Below are 15,342 nucleotides of genomic sequence, written 5' to 3'. Positions count from 1 at the left end.
GCATGGGGAAGATGTGAATCCTCCGGAGTATTACCCACTGACTCAGTCGCACATTACCTTCATCTTCATAATAGGGATCTGGCACTACATAATTCATGGTGATGGCTGACTCAATTACATTAGTTGTGTGAGACCAGCAGTTTTGTAGATGAGGTTGGTTGCTGCATATTTGCTAGCAGGCTAATGGTTTCTTTCTTCTGTTTATGTTTCCTTACTTTCAATTAGTTGTAATCATTAATTTAACTTCACTACGTGAAGACTATGTCCATGCTTTCTCCACCCCTCGGGTCAGTTCTATACAACTATATGCTTTTAAAATGTTGACCTGAGCCCTGAGAAACTTCTATAATGCTGCCTTCACTTCCTCCTATATAGAATCTGTTTCTTTATCTGCCACTAATGCTAACTAGTTTAGCTCATTTAGAAGAAATCATAGATTGTGGTAGGACTGGCAGGGCTACTATATATGTAACAGTCATGATAAAACTTTCTGTCAGTAACTCCAAGTGCTGCTTGTGAGGCCTAGTAAGTAAATTGTGTGCTTTACTGCTCACTACAGTGGCTTAACTTAGCCCAGCAGCTAACAACTTCTCATTAGCAGCTTTGATGTCTTAGGGTGTTTTCTCATTCTTTTACTATTACCCTTGATGTTATCTGTATCGCTGTTAAGTGAGTGAATGGTAGTTGAAGGGGAAGGCATTAAAACTAACTGAGGTTAGAAGGCAGCAGCTTCAAATAATGAAACAGCTCCAGAATCCAGGTTGCTGTTTGTTTCATACCTCAGGGGAGTAGAGCTCCAGAGCTGAGCAAGGCCTCCCCGCAGCGTCACAACCTCCGAGCATGTACATCTGCCCCCCCACCTCTGTCAGAGAGTGGTAAACCCGGCCGCTGGGCAGTCGTGCAAGGCTCTGCCAGTGGAACTCTTGGGCACTAGGCACAGCCATGGCTTCACAGCCCCCTCGGGTAGACTCACCAAAGGCTAGGAGGGGGGTGGGGTGTGGGGGGATACAGGAGGCGGAATCTCAGAGGCAAGGAAGTTTTAGAGGGCGGATTAATCAGTTGAGGCCGAGAAGATGGAGGTGTGGGAGTGCTGAGAGTGCAGAGTCAGGACCCCAGGGTGAGGAGTTTTGTAGTGGAAAAGTGAAGAGGAGGTAAGCAGTGAGAGTGTCGGATCAGGTTAAGGCCAGACAGGTCTCCTCTCCTTTGTCCCCTCACACTCAGCCCTGCAGAAGAGATGAGAATGAATTCCACAGTGACTCAACCCACAAGAAATGTGACTTAAATCAGTGTGATTTTAGTTACAAAAAGGAACTTTGACAGCAATGTATATGATGTCAATGCCACAACCAGCAATAAAACAAGGTCAGGTTAGAATGATTTACAACAAGGTTTACATTTCAGGAAAAAGTGCAGTTCCTCAAATGACTACTTGAGGCTGACTCCAAAATTGAGTCGATCCTCGCAGGCCTTGGTGTTACAACCTATATAGGTGTGTTTTTGAGAAATAATTGCAGAATGCCATGACACTACCAAACTGAACTCCTGGTCATATATTGAGAACTTTTTTGCTACATGATTTTTATGTAGTGATGCACCATTCCATTTTTTCTGTCATCACTAGGACTGATATCCAATGCATCCCTAAATTTGAGACCGCACATATTTTTTGCTGCAGTGCTCAGTAGGTTTACTGTATGGTTGTACGGTTAAGCTGCATTTTGATGCTCCAGACCACCACCAACCCTGCGAGTCAGACCATCTTTCTTAATGAGAAGACCATGAGGTTGAGCTCGGCTGAACTCTAGGGAAGATTTCAGGTCGGCCTGGGTGGCTGATGCCAACTGTCTGCCTGTTCGCTTCACCATCCAACTAGAAAGTTTGAGGACTGCATTTCTAAGTTATTTCTTAGTCTTGAACTGTAAACAATCTACTTAATATCTCGCTGTTATGTTTTGTTCTTCTACCTCAAGATCCTTATAATACCATATGAAAACAAAACGGATTATGAAGTGAAAACAAGGGGAGGGAACATAATTAAGTGCCAAGGCTTTTTAGAAACCTAAAAGTACATTTTGCTGATAAAACTGCAATTTCCGTAAATACATTTTGTTAAGATTACATTTAGTTTTTCATCTTCTTTTCAGACTGTAATCCCTCACTGGAGAAAAAAACTGTTGAGTATAATATGCAAAATATAGATCAGTGGGTGGGTAATTAATTTTTCGCAGGGTCACATTGATTTCAATAAAACAACTATTTTTTTGCTACTGTTTTTTTAAATAATACATCAAATTTGCTACTACTAACACTAGGATTAAGTTATCTACCTTTCTAAAAGACTCTCATTTTATTGTCATAATTACTCCTTTGCTGTCTATTACTGTTTACTCCTTTCCTCTCCTATCTGCTTCTCTCCTGTGTATGTCCATGCCTGCCTTGGGTGCATGCTGTGTCTGTTCAAGTGTCTTTTAACCTGCAAAGTGTGCACAAATCCAGTAATAGAGATAACTTTACTGGAGACAACTAATCAAAACTAAACAAAGAATCACATCCTAATTGTCTGAAAGTCATGCAAGATATGTGCATTTTTAGGGAAACATGGCAGCTGCAGAGAGACTCGGCCCAACTCTGCTGTCTTTTATAAATTTTTTTTTTTGGGTGGTGGCTCTGTGTTCCAATGGAGGGTGGACCTGTCAGCAGACCGCATTGTGTCCAGGACTGATATAGATTCCAAGACATTCACATGGGTATAAGCGACCTGATTAGTTAATAACTAAAATACTGAAGTTGAATATATCTATATAAAAAGTCACAATGGTAATTTTCTTTTTTTGGCAATTTCATTTAGACAGAGTAAAACAGGTCTGTCAGGTTGACTGAACTGTCTCGAATAACGTACAGAAATGTGCTTCCCATAAAATACACAACACTTGCAGCTTGTTTATCACTGACTACATCGCTGAATCTCCTCTTTAGATGAGTAATACCTGTCTGACAGGACATTTCTCATGTATAACTATTCTTCATTGTCAGCTAACACTGTTGTTTTTTGTGTGTCGTCCCTTGGGATCTTTCTACATGTAACCCACTTCTGCCTGTTTTCAGTTAGGAAATCTGTCATTGACAAGAAAGGAAGCATCCAAAATACACCCACGATGTGTTGCAAAGCTAATTCCAGCTGTATCCTTTAAACATGCTCTGCATCACAACCTTCTAGTCATTACTGCCAAAGTCAGGTGTGTTTTGAGGTCACAGGAAGGAGATTTAAGTAAAAATGTGACGGCTGTTAAATCACCCAGCTGTGATTTAACGCAGTCTCCCAGCAGTTGATCCTTTAAAGCTTCACATCTCTTTCAAAAAGCACCTCCACCTCTTCGCCTTTTGTCCTCCTCACTGCTCGTCTCTGTCCGTTATACAGCCATGCTTTATCTACCTGTCACACCTTTGATCACCTTGCAGACGGCAGGAATAAAGGACAGAGGGTGGAGATAAAGAGCACTGTCCTTCAAAATAAAATCACTCCCCATTTCAGTCTGTGAGGAGAGGTTGCCATAGGAACTGTTAGGCTTTCCTCAAGAGGCACAGCTTTTATTTATTTTATGTATTTCACTCCTTTTTGCACATGATTGCTTATCGCTTGGTTTGCTGTTAATAATGACTTATGAGAAAGGATGAAAAACAAATAAAAGTGAGTGTTGTTCCTAGAGAGTGCTGACCCCAGCAGGCACGCTATTGCTAACGAGGCAGGGTCGTTCTCGCCCGGCCCATCTCAGAGTGCATTAATTGCAATCTGTAACCAATTTGGTTTGCTATCGTTTTTTTTTTTTTAATTAACTGCTTGAACAGCTTGAGATCAACAGTAAGCCCACCAGCATCATCTGAAGTCGTTTACAATCAGCATGCCTCTGACTTGAAACTTTTAATTAGGCTGTGTAGCCACCCTCCCTTCTCTACTCTCTTTGCACAGGGACTGTCTCTAAACGTACAGCTTTATTCATTACACCGAGCAATATAAACATTAATGTCATATCATATCTTAGCTGCGATTTGTGTCATATCAATCTTCCATCAATGTTTAAATGACATTAAACATCACCTATGATAGTGGAACATCTGAACTCTGCTTGTTCTGCTCACACATGAATATGCAAATACTGAGTTTGAAAACACTAACCTGAAGTCAAGGCAAAGATCCAACCAGTAATAATATTTGATACAACAAATTGGAATTTTTGAGATGACTAATCTGAATCCAGCTGCACTGCCATGTGAGTTAATCCCTTATTATTCGAACCTGCAAGGAAGGAATCCAGCACCCGCCTCCTCCTCAGGAAAGATTATTAAATTTGCTTACACATTTATACTCTCATGTTATTCATTTGTTGCAATATTGTTTTTAATATTACGATATAAACTGGCTTTGTAGATAAGTTGTTTTCTACTTTCAATTGCAATCTCACCTCATGTACGACAGCCAATCAGATCCCAGTTTTTTTATGCTGTCTAGTCGTTGTGTAATACTCTTCTGTTTGCCCTTTATGAGCATATTTTCCTCACAAATTTGGATAAGCCAATATGCTTATCACCTGTATCACCTGTCATGTGTTACTTTGAAAACGCTGGTCCTTTCCAAACAGTTTCTGGGGTGACTTCCCAGATGGTTCTGTGTAACAAACCATCTGGAGCACCAGGTTAATGGCAAGAGGCTTTATTCTTTTAGATGGAACATGTTCCTGATCATTCCAATCAAATGGAAAATATCTTCACAAGTCACTGCAGCCCTGTTGCAGCACCTGTTTACTACTTGTTGACACAATTCCACATGTGGTTATTGTCCAATATCTTTAGCTTCTACAGTACCTTCCATATTATGAACTAGCGTCAACAAAAGACATCCAAAACAATGCAGTGGAGTAGACGTACCTAATCCACTGCAACTTGAAAATCCATGGTGTTATTCACAAATAACACCCTGCTATTTTGCAAATCTGACACCTGATATTCTGTCAAGCAGCAAGTATATACATAAAGCCCACTGTTAGGACTGGTATGATAGGGTTTGTACTGAGGGGACCTGGCTGTGAAGTGGAGGGAATCCAGACCAATGTCACAAAGAAGATTTTCACAAAGTGAATGGCAGACTACAATCGGCTACAATCAGTCAGTGACAGTGACACACTTCAATTAGCTCAGTGTAACTGCTGCTTACCCATGGCTGAATACACTGCTACATGTTTCATTGTGACAAGATACACCTGGGGCACAGAGAGGATTCATTTCCATGCAGAAAGCAGCTTGTTATTCTTCTATTTACACACACATCTAGGTTGTTACCACAGCAACCTATGAAAATGGGTACCTGACGTAACCACGCAATTTGGAAAGGTAGTCCTGTATATCACAATATAGTAGGAGGCCCATGATTTCATCAGCAGAGGAGCAGTCAATGGTTAAAAATGATAATGTTAAATACTCTGATATGGATATAACCGTGGATCCTTAAAAGTGTGTTGCCTGTTTAAAATATTTATGTGTTTTATGCTTTTTAAAGAAGGCAGTTAAAGAGTTGGGGGGGTTGAAGGAGAGGGGATGACGTGCTGGAATCAAACCATGCTGCTGCAGTGAGAGCCATAGCCACATGTGGTGCTCACTTCACAGTGTGAGCTATTCAGGCACCCAAACAATATGCTTTACTGACAGAAAGGGTCCACTAAAATGCTTTTGTGTAGCATTGTGGCGAAGGAGGAAAATCTGGTGTGTTCATTTTCAAGGTGCATGGCTAAAGTCACAACCTGATTGGAAAGCATGATTTGTGGGACCTTGCTAAAACAGTCAAAACTGTTCTGTGGGCAGGGCCACACACAGTTGTGGGTCCTTAACTCAATGTTTGTTTGTAAGGACACAGAACTCTTTTTGTGTTGTCCATAATGTGAATTTTGGGTCAACACGGCATCCTGTTGTTGATTTGTTTACATGCACTTGATCCAAGCTGCTTTTGTTTAGACCTAATCTTACTAGAAATGAGATGAACTTTAGATCTTCCCAATCCATGTGTTTGATTTGCATAGCAAGATTACTTGTTCCATTGAACTGAACCATGGAACAAACACAATCCAGAGTTTGTTTTAATTAACAAACCTGCCTAGTATGAACACACATTTAAAGTCAGGGACTTTCAACTTCAACTGTTTATTTGTCTGTGACTTCACTGACTTGTATAGTGGTGCATTAAACAGTGAAGTGCTTCTTTAAATGTGCTATGCACTGAAGTTCAGTCAATGTACTAAATGTAAAATGGAGAGTTTTGGAGTATAGCATAGCACCAACAAAAGCCCCCAAAGCTGCTAGCTATCCTTGTTATTTGTAATAAAAGCATTTGATGGCTGAAGTGTCAGGATTACACTGTTCTTGCACCCCCATCTGCATTAACACATTTAGGATAATCTGCGACAAAAACTGGACCCGAAAAAAATATCCCTGTGTTCAAAGATACACTGAAGATCAGATCAGAAAAGGACCATCATTTAAGCATCTGCACCAACAACTATATCACAGCTTAGAATGCAAAATCTTAAAACCTGCTTTGTTTAATAAAGAAATCTCTGAGTCTCTGCTTAAATCCTCCTGTTTTACAGATTACGCTGTGATTTGGGGAAAAAAAAGGCTTCAATAACCTCCCACACCATGGGAGTACCATTACAGTAACCCATTTTTCATTATTTAGAGGTCAGATAAAACGCCTGTGTGCTTTATCCTGCTCTACAACTGACCCTCTGTGTTCCCTCTCCCTTTGTGCAAGGCATCATTTATTGACTTGTATTTAATTAGTCTGCAGTATTCAAAAAGCACATCTGTGCTGCAGTCTGTAGCTGACCTCAGTACATTGACAAAGTTGCCAACTTTTTTAGGGACTTCCTGTGTGTCTGTGTGTGTGAAAGTGTATAAAAATGCCGCAGAAGCTTTATCACAGTAACAGCTTTTCACACTGACTTGGTTTTAACAATGCTGAAATCGTACAGCAGCCCCCCCCCCGCCCACGGTCTGATACAATCAGCACTGTTTTGGCTCAAACAAGCCTTATCTGGTAAAGTTTAACACAGGCCAGCTACTTCATGATCTGCTGTTGATATGTATCTGTTTATCTTTAGGAGCAAAGAATACACAGGAAAACAAGAACATAGCAGGTTCTGTTTAGCACTGCAGGCTTAAAGACTTCTTTTTATAAATATATATTTGTTGTCATTACTTTTCTCTAAGTACTGATGGAACTGAGTTTGAGTCTGGTGAAGCGCTGCTAGGAGCTTAAATCCTATACAAGTAATAGAGATACATGATGATATTGGACACTGAATGACTTGGACTCTATCAGAAATCCAATATCGCATCAAAAAAAATATACCATCAGAATCTGAAAACATATAATCAATGAAACCAGCGTCTACAGACTGCTCCAGCAATACATGTGAGAACACACAGACCTTTTTCACAGCTTTAGACTTAAGAAGTAATGGATATGTTATCCAGGTGCTCCGGCAGGAGACCCCAAGACCCAGGAAGTGGTGGCGAGACCTAGTCTCTCGGCTGGCCTGGGAACGCCTAAGGATTCCCCCGGAAGAGCTAGAAGAAGTGTATGGTGAGAGGGCAGTCTGGGCACCTCTGCTTGGACTGCTGCCCCCGCAACCCAGCCTTGGACAAGCTGTTGAAGATGGATGGATGGATGGATATGTGATGTGTAAGGATTCTTGAATGACAAACTGTATTATGTGTCTGTTAGAAGCATAGAAGCACAGATTTAACAGTAAGTCTGTCCAAGTGGCGCTGATCGGAGCATATTAACAGAGGACCTCTAACTGTATAAATATTAGGCTGTCATACTATAAAGCAGGATTAATTCAAATTCAGGCAGTCCAACATGCACTATTGTAAAATGTGTATAACAAGTCATTTGTCATTTGTACAAATTCTGAAGTTATTCACTATTTGGTTTATGTGTGTCATGTGAGGTCCTGTGTTTTGAGGCATTTTAATCATGTTTCTATGTGTGTTTGTTCAACACAATAATTATAATGCTAATAGCTCCCTGTTTTTTGTTGTTGTCAGGTTAAAAGGTTCTGGATTTAAACATGCCTTGGCCTTAAGGCATCTCAACAAAGTTTTGTGTTAAAGGTTTGTGTAATTCTAAATTTTGCCTCCTTTTTTACTATAGTCAAATATCTTTTTCTAATATCAGTCTCCCAGATTATCAATAATCAGTATCGGCCTTAAAAATCCCATAATGGACAACTCTTATTGTGGACATTAGAGGTGTACAAGCGGTTTAGACATGGACAATGTGTGTCTTACGTTGCTGCTATGCAATTGTGTCATCATTCTAGCTTTTTTTTCTTTTGAATCCTTGATTTTCATAGCTTATATCGTTTCGGGTGTATTGAATGGTTTCCTTAGAGCTCCTGTTTTATTTTGAAAGTTCAGTTTCCTTGTGTCTCTCCATCAGGTTTACTTCCCTCCTTGTTGATTCTCTGCCCTGCCCTGATTGTTTTCAGCTGTGTCTTGTTCTGTGATATTCTTGTGTTGCACTCTGGTTTGTCCCAGTTTCTTTTTTATTTCTGTTGTTTGAACGGAGTTAACCCGGTTCATTAGCAAATAAGTTAACTCAGTTCCTTGAATTTTTGTTTTGTTTTTTAGAGTTATTGGCATTGTAAAAATGTAAAATAAGACCCTAAACATTGATGATTTCAGGATGTTTAATTGTAAGCATGATACAAAATTCATGTTAGTGTTTTTCTTCTGCGGACAATCAATTCTGCCAATTTCTAGCTGAATGTAATGTCTTGTCCTGTTTTGGTTGTTTTTTTGGGCTTTGAGTTTGTCTGCATTTTTTTCCTCATGAACTCTAAACCATGACAAATTGATGAGAGGTGCAATGATGTCTATTCATCAGTCATATTTCAGAGCTTGGGCCACAAAAATCACATGACCCACCATAACACGGTATTGATGAAATAAAGGGCGAGCCACTGGCGAGTGCTTTGTTGCTATAGTTATACAGCTATAACATCACAAAAGAAAAAACACACACACACACTGTGGCTGTGTTGTTTCAAGCATACACACCGGAATATGCTGCTTTAAATAACAGCCACAGTGTGTGTGTGTGTGTGTGTGTTTGTATGTGTGTGGTCTTTTGTGACATGTTATAGCAGTATAGCCATGGCAACAAAGTACTCACCAGTTTGGTCAGGTTTTGGTTGATCTGTCTTTCCGAGACATACAGTATCATCTACCATACGTCTTAATTAGCAGGGTTAGGACTTTCTGCAGACACCTTTAGACTACAGTCACTGGAGCAGGTGCAGCAGTGACTACATCTTCACATCTTTTTAAAAGTTCAGAGAGACTTTGAAATAGAAGCATTCAGAGAAACACACACAGAGGAAGAGCACTATCAGGCTGCCACATCTGTGTACACACACAAAAAGAAATTCAGCTATCTCCAGCTGATGGAATTGACAACCACCAGTCAGGAAATGTTGACATATCACCCAACCCTACTGTGCACAGTATTGTTTGTCTGGCAGTGTAGTGTGAGCTAGAAGCTGCTGTCTGCAATTTCTCAATATTTTGTTTTGAAAGATCCCACTAGTAAAGCAGCAGTGGGACAGATTTTAATGGCAGCTGTCTCATGTAGCATTTGATCATGCTTAGAGTAAAACAGCACAGTGAAAAGGGAGAACATACTGAATCAAACTTTACAATTGTTTAACCCCACAAAAAATCTTCTAAGGTCTAAGCAGTGGCTGTCCTTTAACAATATTTTTTGAACAAGTCATTATCAACAATATCTATATTTGTGCTTACACTGCAAATCTGCCAGTGTTACTTTCTTGGGTGTTACTTGAATTCAACATCGTCTAGAGGTAATATAACTCTTTACTCGGAAAAACTAACACCAGCAGAGTTAAACTTGATCGTGCCTTTTAGTTCCGGTGAAGAAGCGCCTCAAATGTGTGGCAGCCATTTTTTCTTCTCCTCTCGGGAGGAATTCTTCCCAACACAACGCAAGGTCAGGTTTGTTTACTTACAGCATTCAAATGCAGCAGCATGAGTCAGTGAATTGCATTTTCTCATTAAATGTGCTGTTGTGTAAACTGCGGTATTTGGCATATTTTTAGAGTAGCATATTTTCACTTGGTTACTTCAGATGACTTGTTTCAAATGTCGACAGCAGCTAATGATTACAGATAAAGTCACTACAGTGAAAAAGACCACTACTGGAATCAGCGAAAGTCTAGACACTGCTTTCTGCACAATAACAATGCTCGCTGAGACTTGTGTGTGCATCTCTGCCGTTAATTTTAATAATGCACACACAGTTTATGCCTCAAGGCTACTTCTGCGTCTGTCTGCTGCATTGTAAATGTACAATCAAAAGCTATCAAATGCTGTACATTTAACGGGGCAACTAGTATGATATGGTGACAGACAGCAAAATCTGATTTTATTTTTTATTTTTACCCATCTCTGACAGGCAGCAGTGCTGAGCAGCTGTCTTTTCACATTTGTTTCTGCTCCTGTATTTCACAGAAAAATAACAATGTTGCAATTTTTGTTCTTGTCATCGGAGGCAGTGATATGCTGGTTCCTGTAGAATTTAAGGGAGCAAATGGGTCAGGGTACCCAAGATGAAAGGTGTCTATAGATACCAAGAATTTGTATAAGGAGGTAAGGCAACTGCAGTGGTAGAATATAATAAAGTATTTTCAATTAAGTACTTTCTGAGTTTTTTTACACGTCTACTTTTTGCTGCTCTGAGTATAGGTCGATACAAGATATATAGGTATATATATATAGGTATTTGCACAATAAGTAATTGGTACAAGATTTGTTTTCTAATTGTTAATGATTGGTAACCTTTTTATTAATTTGATTACCGTTGCTAGTTCTTCACCCTTCTTTTTATTCTTCCTTACGTTTTTTGGCGCAGTGTATCTTTAGCATACATTGACCGATTTCAGCCATTCAACTATCAAAATGTTCATCTCACAGAGGACATTCTGGGTCAACTTCAAGTTATTTTCAAAAAATTATAATTTTTCAAATTTTTCAAATTTTTTACATGGGAGTCTATGAGAGAACCCTTCAACAAGGGTCATCTGCCAAATGTATCTCCTCCTACAAAGCTACAGACTCCATTTTAGTCAAATGTTAAAGTGCTCATTAGATGCTGCTCTATCAAACTTGTATTCAGAATTTTCTAATTCCAAATCGCTTCCGCACGCCAGGCTCTCAAAGTTGGAGGGGTTTTTGAGGTCTCCTCTGCTGTTACCATGGTGACAGGCTGACACACAGAGGCATACACAAAGGCATACAAAGCTCTGATTCTCCAGCAATTCAGAGCAATCCTTTACATCAGCATTCAAAGCAATGCTTCAGCAATCAAACTTGCATTTTCTTCAGGAAATGCCCTTTTCTATTTTTTTTTTCGAACTGTTGTGTGGAATCAAACATATGTGTCATATGTAGGTGGTTCAAGACCTGTCTACAGCCTCTGATGTCCTGGACCCTTTTCCAAGATTCCTGGCTTGGTCAGACAAAGATTGGTGGTTTTTAGTTGTTTATGTTGTAATAACTTTCTAACAATGCAGTGTTTTTGTTTGTTTTTATTTTTTTGATTGATCATGAAGAGGCAAGGTAGCCAACATTCTTTAAACCAAGAATAATAATAATAATAATAATCGCAAATTGCAAAACTCTACCTGAAAGTGCTCATGTCAGGAGTCTGATTGTGGTAAGTGTAAAACAGATGTCTTATAGGAGCAGTTACAACAACAAAAAACAACTCTGAGTTTTTAACAAAAGTAATTGCTCTTTTGCCAATTCTTGCTCTCTAGTCCCGGACTCTTGAGGTGGCTCCCATCCTTTTGCTTCTTTGCCTGTTACCTCAAACATACAAAGGTAGGAGAGCTTCAAAGATAAAGAGGGGATGCAGCTGCCATTTTTAGCTTCACCTGTGAAAGGTTCAGTTTTTCAGGTTACTGGTGACAACTTAGTTTTGCATGGCCTCTTTGGGTTTGTTGAATCGTTTAGTGCTAATTGTTGTAAACTGTTGCTGTAACTGATAAAATAGGGATGTAGTCTGTTTTTAGTTGAGATCATCCAAGTTTAACTTTACATTCGAAAGACCTCCATTCACAACACTGCAGTGCCATTCGACAAAATCCCTCGGGCTTAATGCCGTTTAATGACATTCAGTCTTTTATGACTTGCTATTTGAAGCATCTGATTTTGGATCATCACAGACTTTTTAAATCTCTTTTTTCTCTCTTTTTTTTCAGAGCAAAATTTGTAATTTGATCACCTAATGATCCATTACACAAGTTGTATAAGGAACACCGGGCCACTTATCCACATGTGGTACATGAGGTTTGAAGGAAAGCATAACTTTTTCTGTGAAGAACTTGTAAACTCTTGTAAAGAAACACCAGAATCAGTTGTCTTTCCATTTTGAAAAATTCTATTTTCAAAGATTACAGTTTGGCTCTATTAGTGAAGTAGAGGGCAGTGAGGCACTGAATGAAAGCTTTGACGTGTCTTGTTTTTTTTCACAACTTCCTGGGTCAAAACCTATGGCACAGAGTACCAGATTGGGATGTACGTATGCACTAGTGTTGACAATAAGATGCATTTGTTCAACAGGATCATCAGTATAATTGTTAGAGATGACAATGCTTATCTTCTAACTTATAAAGTCTCTACATTGTATTTTGATAACCACCTATATGCATTTACTGTTGAGAAAAAGCAAATGGTTTCACTGGTCTGTATGATCTTGTGTACTACATAGCTTATGATCAGCAGTTTGCATATGACTTGCAACAAATCTACACCAATTCCATGCTAAAGCATATGCAAGTGTAATATTAAGTGTAATATTTTGCAGTTGAGTGTAATTGCTAGTGTTGTTTCAAGTGAGTTTTATCAACACTATTGGGTGTTCACCAGTGTTGGGTGTTAAAAGAACTACACATTTTCAGTGTTGTGTGCTGTTTTTTTGTTATACCGACTGACAAAGATCTGTAGTATAAGTGCTTCATATGTTTCAAAAGGTTTTGTTTGTAAAAACAGATTTATTTAAAGAGTTAATATTTACAGTGTAAACCTTTTTTCTGTGACTCACTCTGGCATGCTTTATATCAACTTGCTGTATTGGTGCCCTGAGTAAATCGCCATTTGTAATTTTCTGCTTGCATATCATCTTTTTGATCACAGATTCTCTCTGGTAAAATTGTAAAATCAACCTACTCCATTAGATAAGAGGCGACCCTAAAAATGGATGGTTTTAGGATGTTTCACTGTAAGCATGATACAGAGTTCATGTGAGTGCTCCAACTTTTCTTCTGCGGACAATCAATTCTACACATTTGTTGTCCTGTTTTGGTATTTCATGTAGAATTTCAGTCTGTCCTAGATGTTTTGTTTGTTTGTTTATGTGTTTCCAGCTGCCATTGCTGAGCATGCTTTGCACAGGTGGTAAATCCTTAGATGAATCCTCACAAGGAAACCATCCTAGTGCTTGCAGGACACTTTTTATTTGTCCTGGGGCTTCCTTGCCTACAGCTGAACCTCTCTCTTTGAAGTTGCTGATGTTGGGGAAAATGGTTCTTTCGGGCGCAATGGTTTAGAAGCGATTTTCTGTCATTTAAGACTATTTTGATGCAAAGCAATGATGGCTGCACATGTCTCTTAGGAAATAACCATTGTTAGCACAAGAAGACAATGCCTTTTTGATTGCCTTCCCCTCCCTGTCTGCTCTTATTATGTAATCAGCATCAGAGAGTTGTTTCAGCTGACTTGTACTTGTTAACAATTACTTCTGTGTAATCATCATTGAACTGCTTAAATAATGTTAGTTTGTCATGTTGTGCCAGGGCCGAAATACAGCTGTAATCTTGTATATTTTTAAGGCAACACAATCAGCATCAGAATCAGAATTCATTTATTTATCTCTATCATGCAATTTACACTCAACAAAAATATAAACGCAACACTTTTGTTTTTGCTCCCATGTTTCATGAGATGGACTTGAAGATCTAAACTTCATTCCAGATACACAATATTACCATTCCTCTCAAACATTGTTCACAAATCTGTCTAAATGTGTGATAGTGAGCACTTCTGCTTTGCTGAGATAATCCATCCCACCTCACAGGTGTGCCACATCAAGATGCTGATCTGACATCATGATTAGTGCACAGGTGTACCTTAAACTGCCCACAATAAAAGGCCACCCTGAAATGTGCATTTTGTTTCTGCTTTATTGGCGGTCTGGGGACTCAGAACCAGTCAGTATCTGGTGTGACCACCATTTGCCTCATGCAGTGCAACACATCTTCTTCGCATAGAGTTTATCAGATTGTCTATTGTGGCCTGTGGAATGTTGGTCCACTCCTCTTCAATGGCTGTGCGAAGTTGCTGGATATTAGTGGGAACTGGTGCACGCTGTCGTATACGCCGGTAAAGCACATCCCAAACATGTTCAATGGGTGACATGTCCGGTGAGTATGCTGGCCATGCAAGAACTGGGACATTTTCAGCTTCCAAGAATTTTGTACAGATCCTTGCAACATGGGGCCGTGCATTATCTTGCTGAAACATGAGGTGATGTTCATGGATGTATGGCACAACAATGGGCCTCAGGATCTCATCACGGTATCTCTGTGCATTCAAAATGCCATCAATAAAATGCACCTGTGTTCTTCGTCCATAACAGATGCCTGCCCATACCATGACCCCACCACCACCATGGGCCACTCGATCCACAACATTGACATCAGCAAAGCGCTCACCCACACGACGCCACACGCTGTCTGCCATCTACCCTGAACAATGTAAACCGAGATTCATCCGTGAAGAGAACACCTCTCCAACGTGCTAGACGCCATCGAATGTGAGCATTTGCCCACTCAAGTCTGTTACGGCGACGATCTGGAGTCAGGTTAAGACCCCGATGAGGACGACGAGCATGCAGTTGAGTTTCCCTGAGACGGTTTCTGACAGTTTGTGCAGAAATTGTTTGGTTATGCAAACCAATTGTTTCAGCAGCTGTCTGAGTGGCTGGTCTCAGACGATCTCGGAGGTGAACCTGCTGGATGTGGAGGTCCTGGGCTGGTGTGGTTACTCGTGGTCTGCGGTTGTGAGGCCGGTTGGATGTACTGCCATATTCTCTGAAACGCCTTTGGAGACGGCTTATGGTGGAGAAATGAACATTCAATGCACGAGCAACAGATCTGGTTGACATTCCTGCTGTCAGCATGCCAATTGCACGCTCCCTCAATGCTTGTG

General features: G+C 39.9%; 1 protein-coding gene across 2 annotated transcripts in view; it reads right to left on the bottom strand.

Moving 5' to 3' along the window:
• klhdc8a (kelch domain containing 8A) overlaps nt 1-15,342 on the bottom strand; it is a 40,339-nt gene that overhangs the window by 16,154 nt on the left and 8,843 nt on the right. For both annotated transcript variants that reach the window (XM_028406744.1, XM_028406745.1), the window contains one exon: nt 780-1,223. In XM_028406744.1, the coding sequence (XP_028262545.1) occupies nt 780-944 (165 nt within the window). In that variant the 5' untranslated portion in view covers nt 945-1,223. The remainder of the gene's footprint in view (nt 1-779; nt 1,224-15,342) is intronic.

Source organism: Parambassis ranga, chromosome 5 (genome assembly GCF_900634625.1).
Source record: "Parambassis ranga chromosome 5, fParRan2.1, whole genome shotgun sequence".
Lineage (NCBI taxonomy): Eukaryota > Metazoa > Chordata > Actinopteri > Ambassidae > Parambassis > Parambassis ranga.
Note: the sequence above shows the minus strand (reverse complement) of the source record. Positions and strands in the feature narration are given on the sequence as shown.